The sequence below is a fragment of the Cryptotermes secundus genome, unplaced genomic scaffold (assembly GCF_002891405.2).
Source record: "Cryptotermes secundus unplaced genomic scaffold, Csec_1.0 scaffold205, whole genome shotgun sequence".
In the NCBI taxonomy this organism is placed as follows: domain Eukaryota; kingdom Metazoa; phylum Arthropoda; class Insecta; order Blattodea; family Kalotermitidae; genus Cryptotermes; species Cryptotermes secundus.
This window is the reverse complement of record NW_019731570.1, coordinates 16,142-29,567: the sequence shown is the minus strand read 5'-3', so window position 1 is coordinate 29,567 and position 13,426 is coordinate 16,142. Positions and strand designations below refer to the sequence as shown.

Below are 13,426 nucleotides of genomic sequence, written 5' to 3'. Positions count from 1 at the left end.
CTGAACAATTTTAATATTTTTAACATTTAATATTTATCAATATATATGATAAATATATATTTTAGTTATTTCAATATGAAGACGGCAAGGCATGCAGTGAACTAGTTTAACGTAAATCGAATAAGCACCTGAAGATGGCACTTTTATGCCGAAACATGTAGTGCGAGAGAGAGGAGTGAGATAGATGAGTGTATGCACTGGAAGACGGTTGAAATAAATCATGGACTTAAATCAGTGCAACAGGACATCTAAAACACAACATTATTAAGTTTGTAGATTCAGGAATTGGCATTTATGGTGAAGTTGAAGAAAATATGTGCAATGTACAGCTGTGAACAATTCAGAAGTGCAGAGGTTGATTTACAGCCATCTACTGCCTCCAAAGTACAGCAGATACCACCTATTGTAATTATGGATTATGTTACCACTTTTATGAAGTCCCAGTCAGATATACACTAATACATAAAAAAGTGATGTTTATTGTAATCAGAGCTTCAGTTTTTTATCACTTTTTGCCCTATCATGGCCTTAATGCATGTGCAATGGAAGTGATTACATATCATCCTTGTTGGTTCTGGAGCTCCAAGGTGAATATGAACTTTTTATTAATGATCTCAGAAAAGATAATAGACAATCAACTTTAAATTATGTTTTCTCATTTCTTATTTTAATATTTTTTTTATAATGGTGCATATGGGTTTCCATAAACATCATGACACTTTCATTTTTATTAGTGACTCAAAGAACTAGTGGACAGCTAACTCAGAATATTTTATATTGCTTGCTTTTGAACTTTTCTCTCTGTTCACTTCCACCTTCTTATGTATACATTTTTGCTCTTCATCAGTAAACAATGCTGAACAGTTGCATTCTTGTTTCATTAACTACTGTTATCAATCAAGCTGTGTCTCTGAGTAGTTAGAGTAAGCAGTGTTCACTCTGTATGCAGACACTTACAGACTTCGTGAACAGGCCACTTCAAATGTGGCAGATGTAATCTGCCAGTTGTAATTTTTAACATTTACTCATTACACATTAACATAACAGTTTGTTCCTTTGGCAATTATTCCAGGTGTTTATAGATAAGTACTCTTACTCCTACATGTATGCTGATAATTCCTTTTATAGTGATGTTGTGTGCCCCCATCCTGCTTGGAGGGATATGTATTGTAGGATGGGTCCAGAACAGAGGTGGCCAAAAACCAGCCTGATAAGACTTTCAAATCAGCATGTAGTAGCATGTTAAGATTGTGACAGAACTTATTAGAACTGTTTTCTATGTACAGTTACACTGCAAATATAATTTAAATATTAGTGTGATTACAGTAGTGTTAGAGAAAATAGCACTTTTGGAGTATGTGTTTTGTTTTGTTGATTTAATCGTTGTTTTAACCCTTATTAGTCCTTTCATTCTTCTGCATCCAGATGGGACATTTACCATTTAATGTCAGTAAAGACATTGTAGGTCTTAAATTTTACCAAACTATATTATCCACCCCTGGAAAGGTACGTGTTTTCTTAAAAACTAAGTTGTTCTATCTTTTGAATACCGTAATTTGTGGTAAGAGGACTGATGCTGACTAGGCATATGAAACTGTATTGAAAACTAGATTTTATTAGCTTTCAGATGAGCTTTGTAGCTTAATTAGGGCCAAAGGTATAGCAGGTTTTACAACTTATGTTCCAAAAAAAGACATTCTTTTTCACTTTTTATTCCTGCTAGGAAGGATACTACAAGGTATAGCATGCAATTTTTTTTTTCACCCACACCCATAGGGTGTACAAGCTCACAAAATTTCCTTAGAAAAAAAGAAATAATTGCGTTTTTTTACTAACTCAGCACCTTTTTATTAGGGCATTTCCCATGTATAGGAGTACTGGTTGCCTGTGATATAAAAGTGTCACTGTAACTCATACTTTTTTCAAGATGGCATTTGTATATAATCTGACATAGCACATGGAACACATGAGAGGGAGGTGCAATACATCATGATAATGCACAGGCAAGGAGGGATGCTGTTGAAGCAGAGTACTGAGAAAGTTTACTGGGTGACATAACTCAACATTTTCAGTAACATAAATTGTCCAGAGTCTAGAGTCTCTGGATAAAAAGCGCTGTCACTGGAATTATGCTTCTTGGGATGCCCAAAGTTTGATTACTCAGATCTCAGTATCAGTTCATATCCTATTTATATTTAGATTACATTTGTCCTTAAGCTATAACATTATCTTACTGAAAGCGGCCTCAGTAGTCTAGGGGTAACGTTCCCACCTCATGACTCAAGGTATGCGGGTTCAAACCTGGCGGAGGTCGTGGAAATTTTAAGGGCACAAAAAAGTTCAGGGAACAAGTCCTCCAGGAGGGACTTTAAGCTGTGTGTCCTGTGTCGTAGATTTACGGCACATAAAAGATCCTCATGTCTCTAGGAGACCTCTGAGCAAAATTAGGCAAAGTTTCCCACCCAAGTAGTTTCCAATTCCTCCAGTAGATGGGGAAGTATTGGGGACCACTGCCAGAGAGGTGGCCGACCTTGCTGGCAGGACGGGGCTGATAGCGAGCACCAGTACTGGAAATGCATGGGGAAACCCACCCCCTCCAAAAATAATAATAATAATCTTACTGAAACCAAGTAAGAACCAAAGGCATGTTATGGAATATAGTCGCTCCATATTGAAACTCATATTAATCAAAACATTCTGAAACACTGAAATAGAAAGACAGCACATCCAAATGGTGAGAGTTCCAGAAAACATAATAGGCTCATGCAATTTGAAGCTCTTATTCGCAAGAGTCCTGCTTGTTTAGTCAGGTTATAATACATTTTGGTATTGTCAATTATATTTTATTCATTGCTCATTTTATTTACTTTGTTAATTATTCCATTTGTGTCACACTGTATATGTGTATATGTGCATGCAAGTATGTTTTTTCAAATGTTAATTAGCTCATTTTTATGTTACAGTACTGGTACGAGTTGATGGCCAGCCTATAAGTGTGCAGCTTTGTGATACTGCTGGTCAAGTAAGTTTCATAACATGCCTTGTTATCCAGACAGTCTGAATTTGTTAGATGTTTCTTTTAATGGGGTTAAAAAAACAAACTCCATGGTTTTATTCTGCAGGCGAACTATACTGACTGATCTACCACCACTTGTTGGAGAAGTCAGTGCCAAGTTTAGCAGATAGAGGGTGTCACATGGTCAGAGCAACGATCCCCACAGCTGTTAATTTTGCTGTCCCTAATTGCCTTAGATCTGTTTGTTGTTGTTCTTGTTGTTTGTTATTTAACAACACACTCAGTAGGAGACTATGTGGCATTAATGATAGGATGATTAATGTATATGGAGCAGTTGGTATAATAAAATTGGCAGGTGAAACCAAAGTACTCAAGAGAAACCCTACCCCAGAACCTGTTTGTCCATTATAAATCCCGCATGACCTGACCTGGGATTGAACCCAGCCTGACATGGCAGGAAGCCAGTGACTAACCACCTCAGTTATGGCACAGCAACTATGTATAGATGGCTACTGTTGTAATTTAGTATTATTGGCATACTTGCTAGTATTTGTCTTGTATTATTGAGTATTTTCAGACAGTTGAGAAGGTGTGATGTTTTATTATTTAAAAGCTGAAATTGAAATAATGGTAATAGAATTAAAACAGCAGATAATTTCAGTTACATGATGGTGTTTTCTATATAGTCCCTACAAGGTATCTGTCAAGAAGACCAATTTGAATCTTCAGAGTGGTTAATTGTTTGGTAGTACACAGTGCCACTGTATTCACTCCAGATTTTAATCAAGAAGCATCGTGGCTAACCTACTTAAAACATTAGTTAATTGAATCTGAAATCTTGCCAATTATGTGTTCTTGAAGTGTGCAGTAAATTCAGAAATCTAACGCGTGCATATATATATATATATATATATATATTTGTTAAGAAAATACATTCTGACATCCTTAGTAATATCAGATGGGGCACACGGTAGCATAGTTGGTTGAGGCACTATGCTACAAGCCAGAAGGTTGCGGGTTCTAGTCCCGATGAGGTCATAGGATTTTTTTCAATTGACCTAATCCTTCCAGCCACACTATGGCCCTGGTGTTGACTCAGCCTCTAACAGAAATGAGTAGCAGGAATTAATTAAATGATTTCCCTGAGGAGTAAAGCGTGGCCAGCGCGTAAGGCTGACAACCTTACCGACATCTTTGAGTCGATTGTCGAGATAATGTGGGATCCTCAACGTCTCAGAACCATATGGGCCTTCATGGCCTGTTACAGGGATAGCTTTACTTTTTTTAGTCAATCGTAGATGTGCAATCACAGACTGTTTACACAGGTTTAGAGACTTCAGAATTATGTTTCTTAGAACTGCAATAATTGCCAAATGGAATCTTATCCTTTTGTCTGGCCTTGCATTAAATTGAGCTCTGTAAGTTCTTCATGCAGTTTGGAACCTTATGTTCAACTATATTCTCATTTTTGCAGCTAATATAATGGCTGTTAATTTGTTACAAGCTGGTGAGATGTATATATACAGAGTCTTTCCAAAAGATGCTCCTGTTTTAATTGTACTTATTTACAAATTTCATTATGTGTGATGATCACACCATTAATGAGAGAGTGTGATATCTGTCATGGCAACAACATAAAACAGCACTGAACAAGATGGTACCGGAATAATGTACTTTTTAATGAAAATATTTTGCCAGCCTGTTAGTTTCGTTAAAATTTATTGTAAATTTCAAGTAAACTTGGATTGAAGGAAAACTTCAAGCTGTGCAACAAACAGATTTAGTTAATAAGTTTGAAAGTACTGTAACCATAATTGACGACCATTGGAAGGTGTTGTCAGTAAAATGAACACAGAACACCAGAGGTCATTGCATGTGTTTAGCAAGCAATGCACAGTCCCAGGAAACTGTAAGACACCCATTTTAAAACAGAATTGCATGTATTTTAATGGAAAGATTTTATGCAACTGCTAGTGTTATGCAGATTCATCATGCATTTCAAGTAAATTCTGAATGTTGTAAAACTCTACACACTGCAATAAACAGACTGGTTAACAAGTCTGAAATCACTTGGATTATGGTTGACAGTAAGGTGTTGTCATTCAGAAGGCCAGAAACAGTTACACATATGCATGGGATGAGTATGATATACAAGGGAGTCAGTTGACTTTTGTGTTTAATTTGTGCAGTTTTTAGAGGAACATCCTATACTTCTGCAAAACACCACTATGGGCTTTGGGAACAACCCAAATCACCCTAATATTATATCATATACATCATATTACCAGTTCTTGCCTAGGGGCTGAGATGGCTAAAGCATTACACCCTTTTTCCAAGCCCTATTTGTGCCATCATTGTATAGTACATAGGCACAGGGACAGCAAGGTTTCAGGGGGTAAGAATGTTGTAGATGAGAAATTCAAGCCTGATGATATTGGTGATTTTGATAGATGACTGCTGTTGATATGCTGCTAACAGTGTTAACAATAAGAAGAGAGAACATTGAACAATTACTTCACCATCATATCAATTAAGAAGTTTGATAGTAGTGTATGGTGTACATAAGGGAAAGTTTCACAAAATGAAACTTGCCTTTAAAGTAATAATTCTATGCCATTCATTTATAGATGGCCCTTTTAATGAAGAGGCACTTAAAATGCAATATGGTTAGTGAATCATAACTTTGTCACCCAAATGTATACTTATTGTAAATTCATAATTTGTAATACTTCACTTGTATTTAATTTCTAAAAAGTCACTGGTTCATTGCATTTTCCCCCCATTGTAGTAATAATTTAAGTCCTTTTATTCTGCTGATGGTTTAACCCCTCATCCATGAGAACATGAAGTCTTGCGTATTTTTTTATATGTTGTGGATTTTTGGTTGTGAACTCTTTGAATGGAGTAATGTGTTTTTATTTCAGTAGAAATTAAAACCCTAAAATAACGGCCCAAATCCGCAACTAAGAATGTATTTAAGAAGGAAAATCCAAGTGTAATGAGAGCCTGTTCCACTGGACTGTTCATGTTTGATTGTCTGCAGAGCCCGTAATTAATTAGTACTGCATGCAAGAATATTAAGGAATACTCGACTCTTACAAAAATAGCAGAATCATTATTGGCTGACTACCACATTAATGGTGGCTCAGAAGTTTCTCACATAATCATACAGGTACCATTTGTGTCTAAGGGCCCCCATACACACACAGTTTGACCTCCCATTCGGCCTGCACAGTTGAAGGCTGAAAGGCAAAACTGATGTGTGTGGTGCGGCCGGCCGGCCAATCGTTTGGACTGTTGGCCTGTAGGAAACCCGTCAGTCCATCAGTTCTACCTGCAGGACTGTAGCACGTGACGTGTGTGACTCAGCAATATAGGCTGGAAGACCGTGACCATGGCATGAAGCCTGCCAGTTTATCTGCGCATGTGTGGGGAAGGAAAGGGAAAGGGCAGACTGTGAAAGTTTTGCCTATAAGGTCAATCAGAAGGCTAAACTGTGTGTGTATGGGGGACCTAAGTATTCAATTAAATTCTCACAAGTCTGTGAAGAACCATTTATTATGTACCCCATAAGGAATACTTGCTACAGCAAGTATTATTTCTTTTTGTGTTATTCCACCTGGTTTTCATTTGACTGGTGTCAGTTTATTATTTATCACCAAAGTTTTATCAGAAATATTTGCATTTATATGAATGGATTCTGAGATGTATTGAACTATTCAATTTCCCTTCTTTTTGCAGGATGATTTTGACCCATTACGATCTCTGTGTTATCCAGATTCTGATGTGTTCCTTCTGTGCTTCAGTGTCGTTAATCCTACATCATTCCAAAACATATCAGAAAAATGGTTGCCAGAAATTCGTCGTTTCTGTCCAGAAGCACCTCTCATTCTTGTAGGAACTCAGAGTGACAGACGACGTGATGCTAGACAACTTCAAGAACTTGCACAGTATGGCCAAGCACCAGTGTCACAGACACAAGCACGGTATCTGGCACGCCGTATTAGTGCTGCAACTTATGTGGAGACATCAGCACTCACACAGCGGGATTTGAAAGAAGCTTTTGATCAAGCAATTGTCACTGCACTTTCACACAGAGGTACTATTCTTGTGAACACAAATCGAAACTCAAAATTAAGACAAAAAAATGGAAAGAGGAAACAGTCTCTGTGGCAAAAGTTGTGCTGTTTTTCTTGAACATACAAAAAATCCATGACCCTTCTATTACTCTATATCTACAATAAAAATGCCTCATCATCATATTTTTAAGAAGTGTAATGTATTGTGGCCATAGTAATTAGCCATAATGTGTTTTTTCTCCATCTGTGATCAACTTTGTAATTAACTAGACTGTACTCAGAGGTTGTGCATAATAATGGGGAGTTTTCTTCTATATGTAAATATATGATGTCAGAGTATATTATCTACAAGCATATTTGTACTGTATATTGTTCTATAACTCAGTTTTATAGGATTGATGTTGGATCCCTTGTGCTGTTACATATCTGTAAGGATTCACTGTTATTTGTTACATTGCATATAAGAAGGCCCTGACTCTTCACAGGCCTGTGCAGTGCAGCAAAACACTTAAGTATTAATTAATAGATGATATTAATGAACAGTACAAAAAGCCAAAATGTATCTAAATAAATATCTGCCAAAACATCCAAATACCCTTCTGTTTATTTTTTTTTTCCAGCAGATATTTATTGTATGGTTGTGTTGCATTGCCTGCTTTGAGAGATACATGTGATGTGTTTATATTAAAACGTAATTCTAGGTGGACATTTTCCACTGTGCGTGTGTCATTCTGTGATGGCCTGAAGTATGGTTTAAATTATGAAAGAAAAGAATCATAACCACATGCCTGGATCACATTTAGTTTTTAATTAGTATAGTATGGCCCTTTATTAAAGTATTCAAATAGGAAGATGTCTTTGTTTGGACAGCTTTCTTTTGATCACAACTTAAACTAATGAGAAGCACCTACTTCAGAGCACATCATGTGATTCTCACAGAGCTGTCAGCTAAAATCCACATCACTTTGTGTCACGGTGATGCCTCATCACTGTCATCTTTAAAGGAGTGATTACCTATTGCATGACTGGTAAATCAATGTTTGGTCTGGTTCAGTCACAGGAATACTCATTTTTAAGAGAGGTACCTGTGAAGGTTAAATGAAGGATTGGATTTTATGCTTTTATTAAACTAGGGCTTCATTGTTGGATCATTTTTATTTAAATAATTTCTTTTAATTGGTTTATAATATAATTATATTTTTACTTTTAGTTGTTCTTTATTAACACACAGACAGTCTTCAGTGTTTCGCCCATCCTTACCATTCCAAACCAGAGGCGAGTGTGAGTGATGTCCCTCACAACAGCATGCTACACTGACAAGCAAAGAGACATGGATTCAACACTGTGTGATGCCATAAGTATGCAACATAGTTGTAATGTATTAATTCTTCCCTCAAATTTTCCTTCCCAACAGCAAGTAACATAACACTGCACTGGCTCTAAAAGCATCTTCAGTTGAATCAGAACTATGGCAGAAAGAATAATATATGGCATCTGTGTTTATTAACCATCCAAATTTTTAGCAAATTCTGGTTTTTACTGTTGGGTAGACTGTCATTTGTTTGTGTGTGTGTGTCTGTGTGAATCTTATGCTAGATTGTACCTGCAAAAACTGTGATCTGGAATCCAGTAGCTAAACTGCTACATTGTCTCTCTCCTCCATCCGCCTTAAAAATGAAGTGCATGTAGGTATTAATAGTCTTCCCCTCCATTATGTAGTGTCAACAAATATGGCCACACATGTATGACACAATGTTATATTTCAGCTGGTTCCAGCCATTACTGCGGTATAGAATGGCATTAGGTTATTGGTAAGCACAATACAGTATGTTGAATCTGTCAGTTTTCTGTCTAGCCATGAGTTTTCCAGAATTACTCCTTTACTCTCTGGCTATCAAATAAAATAATTTTCATCTAGGTAGCTCATTGAGGAATACCTTCATTGCAGGTGGATTAGTCAAACAATTGATGTGGCAGAATAAACAAACGAACACTGTTATTTAAAAAAACTGCAACTTCCTCTGATAGCAGTATATTTTCATGGATTTTCTCAGGCACTTTAGTGAGCCCCTTAACCTAGATCATTCCAAGAACAAGGAACGTAGCCACCTGTTTGAAGCATATGTAAATGATCACTGAGATATTTTCATGTACGGTTTGAAGATCTGACTTTTGAGCTTTTGTGCCATCTGTGTGCAACACCGTTCATAATTTCTTTATTGGATGCTACATGTTTCGGCCTAACTGATCATCTTCAGGTTTACGGGTTATTATGGTTAAGGATTCTGCTGCTCACTGTAATGCCATAACAACCATAACAACATGTACACCTGAAGATGGACAGTTAGGCCGAAACATGTAGTGTCCAATAAAGGAATACAAAGTAAAAATAGAGAATGATGTTGCACATAGATGGCACAAAAGCTCCAAAGTCAGATCTATACAGTGCAACAGCATGCTGAAATATAACATTACGATTTGGAGGTTTTATGGCGACTACTACGTAGGTCATACCAAAAGTCATGAGCAACTTTTTTTTTGCATGCAACCTGGGAACAGCAGTCGAAAGAGAGTACGGTGGTAGGTGGAACCAGCTGTTGTGTTAATCTTGAGTGTCTTGTGATATCAGTAGCTTGCATCACGTGACCAGCCTCACTCCTAACAAAATGGCCGACAATGTGTCGTTTTGCCAGCGTGCTGTCATCGAATTTCTTGTGAAAGAGGAAATCCCTGCTGCAGAAATTCACCAGAGACTTCAGCATGCTTATGGAAGTGTGTGCATGGGTGAGAGCAGTGTTCGAAGATGGGTGAAACATTTTAAAGATGGGAACACCAGCATCGAAGATGAGCCTCGGAGCGGTCGTCCTCAAACAGCCGCAACTGAACACAACAAGGAAAGAGTGGATGAGATCATTCAAGATGACAGGCGTGTGACTGTGGACACAATAGCCCGAAAACTTGTAATAGGGCACAGTGCAGTACAGGCGATGATTGAAAGCTATAGGAAAGTTTGTGCTCGTTGGGTCCTGCAGTTATTGACCGAAGACCACAAAGGTCAGTGAAAAGCCATCACCTCAGAACTGCTGCAGAGATATCGACATGAAGGCGATGATTTTTTGCTCTGTATTGTGACAGGTGACGAAAGCTAGTTTCACCATTTTGAGCCTAAAAAGAAATGGCAGAGTATGGAATGGCACCATTTGCATTCTCCATCAAAAAAGAAGGCAAAGACAGTGCCATCAGCTGCGAAGGTGATGGGCACAGTCTTCTGGGATGCAGAGGCTTATTCTGGCCGAATTCCTGGAACCTGGGGAAACCATCAATGCTGCTCGTTATGTCAAGATGCTGCAAAAGTTCCGTCGTGCATTGTGCGATAAACATCCGGGACGAAACATCATCATCCTGCATGACGTTTGCCCCCACGCCGCTCGCCTCACATTGGAAGCAATTGCAAAGATGGGGTGGGAAATTCTTCCACACCCCTCCTATAGCCCTGATCAGGCACCCTCCGACTACCATCTTTTTGGATTTGTGAAGGATCAGCTGCATGCACAACGTTTTGGGACAAGGGAGGCACTTCAGAAAGCAGTGTGTCATTGTCTTCAGATGGCTGGAATGGAATTTTACGGAAGGGGAATTTTCAAATTCCCAGAATGCTGGGAGAAATGTGTACAAAGAAGTGGCGATTATGTGAAAAAATAAAGAAAGATCTGTAGATTGAGGTGGTGTATTTGGTTTGTCAATAATAAAGCATGTTGCTTTAGAAAAAATGTTATTCACGACTTTCAGTACGACTCTTGTACATTGCAGTGAATCATAGAGCAAATGGTGAATATTGAAATGTTGTGTCGATCGTGAGAGTGTAGGAAAGAAGGAGCAATTTGTTGTATTGTTGACAGACTGTGTAGTATAATAAACAGTTTCAGAACATATATTTTGTATGGGAAGTCTCAATGGACTGTTACTACACAGTCTACAGGTGGCCAAAATAGTCATGAATACTATAAAAACTAAATTTCCTTTAGCAGTACATTTGGTATTATCAATCTGGGACACAGTGAGAATGACAACCTATCTTATGTATGATATGTTGAGAATTTCAGGACAGTGGGTATCATAAAAGTAGTAAAATAACCTTAGCCTTCTGGATATATTAATGTGAAAAACTGTGATCAGGAAGTACAGGTGTGTGAAAAAGTATCTGATGCATCCTTGATAGCTGCATCTTGGTGATTCATGAATCCTGGTTGCTATTTCCTGAATCAGTTTGCCTACATTTCTGTTCCAACAATGTTTACATAATTAGTCATGTCTTGTTGCATGTTTTCATGACACTGCCCATCAAGAAGGTGCCCTACAGCACACTACCAACTGTGAGCAATGCAGTTCTGTATTGGAATTGACCAAATCACTATGCAGTTTCCTCAATAATTTCACTTTCATCTGCTGAGTCTCAGTACAGAATGGCTGTATGCCTATGCACACATTTTAAAGAGAGATGGACAAGTGCATACATTTTGCACAAGAAGGAGGTGAGTTCTCAATGCAGCATTACACTTTAACTTTTATCTATGGAAAAGCTCACTGTATAAGAGACTGGCTGAACCCCACCTGTCCATGTTCCCAACTAAGATATTTCAATTTCAATTTATTTAACATTCCATAGATCCACAGTACATGTAAGATATAGAACATGTCATAATAGTACATATAGTATATATCTTAATATATACTGGATGTCATGATTAAATGTATTCAATATAAAATAATTATAGCTCAGAAAGCATTTATTATACACATTTATGGGTGATACCATTACAAAGGGAAACTATCAAAGTTTTTTCTGAGTATATAACTTTCTCAAATTTCAATGTGGGCTCCCTTGGTGGCATGACAAATATCCATATGATATTCGATTTCATTACACATTGCTTAAAGCATGTTTGGTGTTACCATAGCGACAGCGTCCCTCATGCAGGCTTTCAGGTGTCGAGGATCATTGATCCTAACCTTTAGAAAACATTCTTCACATAATCCCTCAAGAAAAAATCCAGTTGAGGTTAAATCTGGCGACTTTAGAGGCCAAGCAATTGGTCCACCTCTGCTGATCCATCTCTCTTGTCAGGTGAACCCTAACATGGTGGCAGAAATATGGTGGTGCCCCATCATGTTGGAGGATAGTTTGAGGTGGTAATTGGGGTAGTGTATCCAGCTCCAGCATGTCCAGTCACAGTCTTTTCCGAAAAGAAAGATGGTCCAATCAGCTTGTGCATTTAGTCGGCCCACACGCTCATTTTGGGGCTGCCTCTCTCCAGGTCACATGACAGTTGGATTTTAACTGACCCAAATCCTGCAGCTTTACCTGTGTACAATTCCACTGACATAGAACATTGCCTTGTCCAAGAAGCACACATAGTGGAGGAAATCGGGTGACACGTTGATTCTTTCTAGCATGTCCACAGCGAACTCTGTGCGTGCTACTTGATCACTCAGTTTTGGTGCATGAATCATTTGAATCTTGTATGCTCTTAGGTGGAGCCTTTTGTGTAGTGCATCATGTACTGTTGAACATGGAATTTGTAACTGCAAGCTAGCAGCATGAATTGATTTGTGTGGAATTCACTGGAATGCTTCTCTAATGTGATTGACATTTTCTTCAGAGGTCCCTGTTTTTCCAGAAGATTTTATATGCAACAGACTACCTGTAGTCCTCAGTTTGTTGCCAAAGAACCAAATGCTTTTCCGTGTAGGAGGTTGATGTCCATATTGCATTCTAAAATGATGCTGGACAGCTGTAATACATGTAGATTTCAATTCTGCCAACCACAGCACACATTGAACCTGTTCCTGTGGTGTAGACATTGTTACTGAGCTTGCCAAAGGTCAGCAGTTGGTGCATGCACGTAAGCCAGACATGAAAAAAAGCTTTCCAAGTTCTCCTATCCTATGACATGAACTGGATATGTGCATGAAAGTTTAGAGATATATATTTTTTTTTATTTTGGATACCTTTCATCTGGACACGCTGTATGATAAGAGAAACATCAATTGTAAGTTTGGTTATAACCTGGCAAAGTGTTGAGCCAACCCAAAATAACAGTAGTATACTTGAATGTTTTGAAGAGTATAATGAAGAGAACTGTTACTATGAAATGGGTCTGGGAGCAGTGGGGTGATACAGGGCAGCACCCCTGATACCTTCTTCCTATCAGTCTTTCCTGGCCCCTCTGACTGCTGCCTGGTTCCCACTGTCTGATATAAATCAGGTTGCCACTTCCTTCAAGATGGCCTTAAGCACGTTTTACGCCAACCAAATGGTGTATTGAAGTTA

At 38.1% G+C, this 13,426-nt stretch overlaps 1 protein-coding gene across 1 annotated transcript in view; it reads left to right on the top strand.

Annotated features, from left to right (window-relative positions):
• Positions 1 to 7,681, top strand: part of LOC111867093 (cell division control protein 42 homolog) — a 22,214-nt gene extending 14,533 nt beyond the window's left edge. The window contains exons 2-3 of the mRNA XM_023856594.2: positions 2,964 to 3,022; positions 6,758 to 7,681. Of these exons, the coding sequence (XP_023712362.1) occupies positions 2,964 to 3,022; positions 6,758 to 7,213 (515 nt within the window). The 3' untranslated portion in view covers positions 7,214 to 7,681. The remainder of the gene's footprint in view (positions 1 to 2,963; positions 3,023 to 6,757) is intronic.
• Positions 7,682 to 13,426: the final 5,745 nt, after the last annotated feature.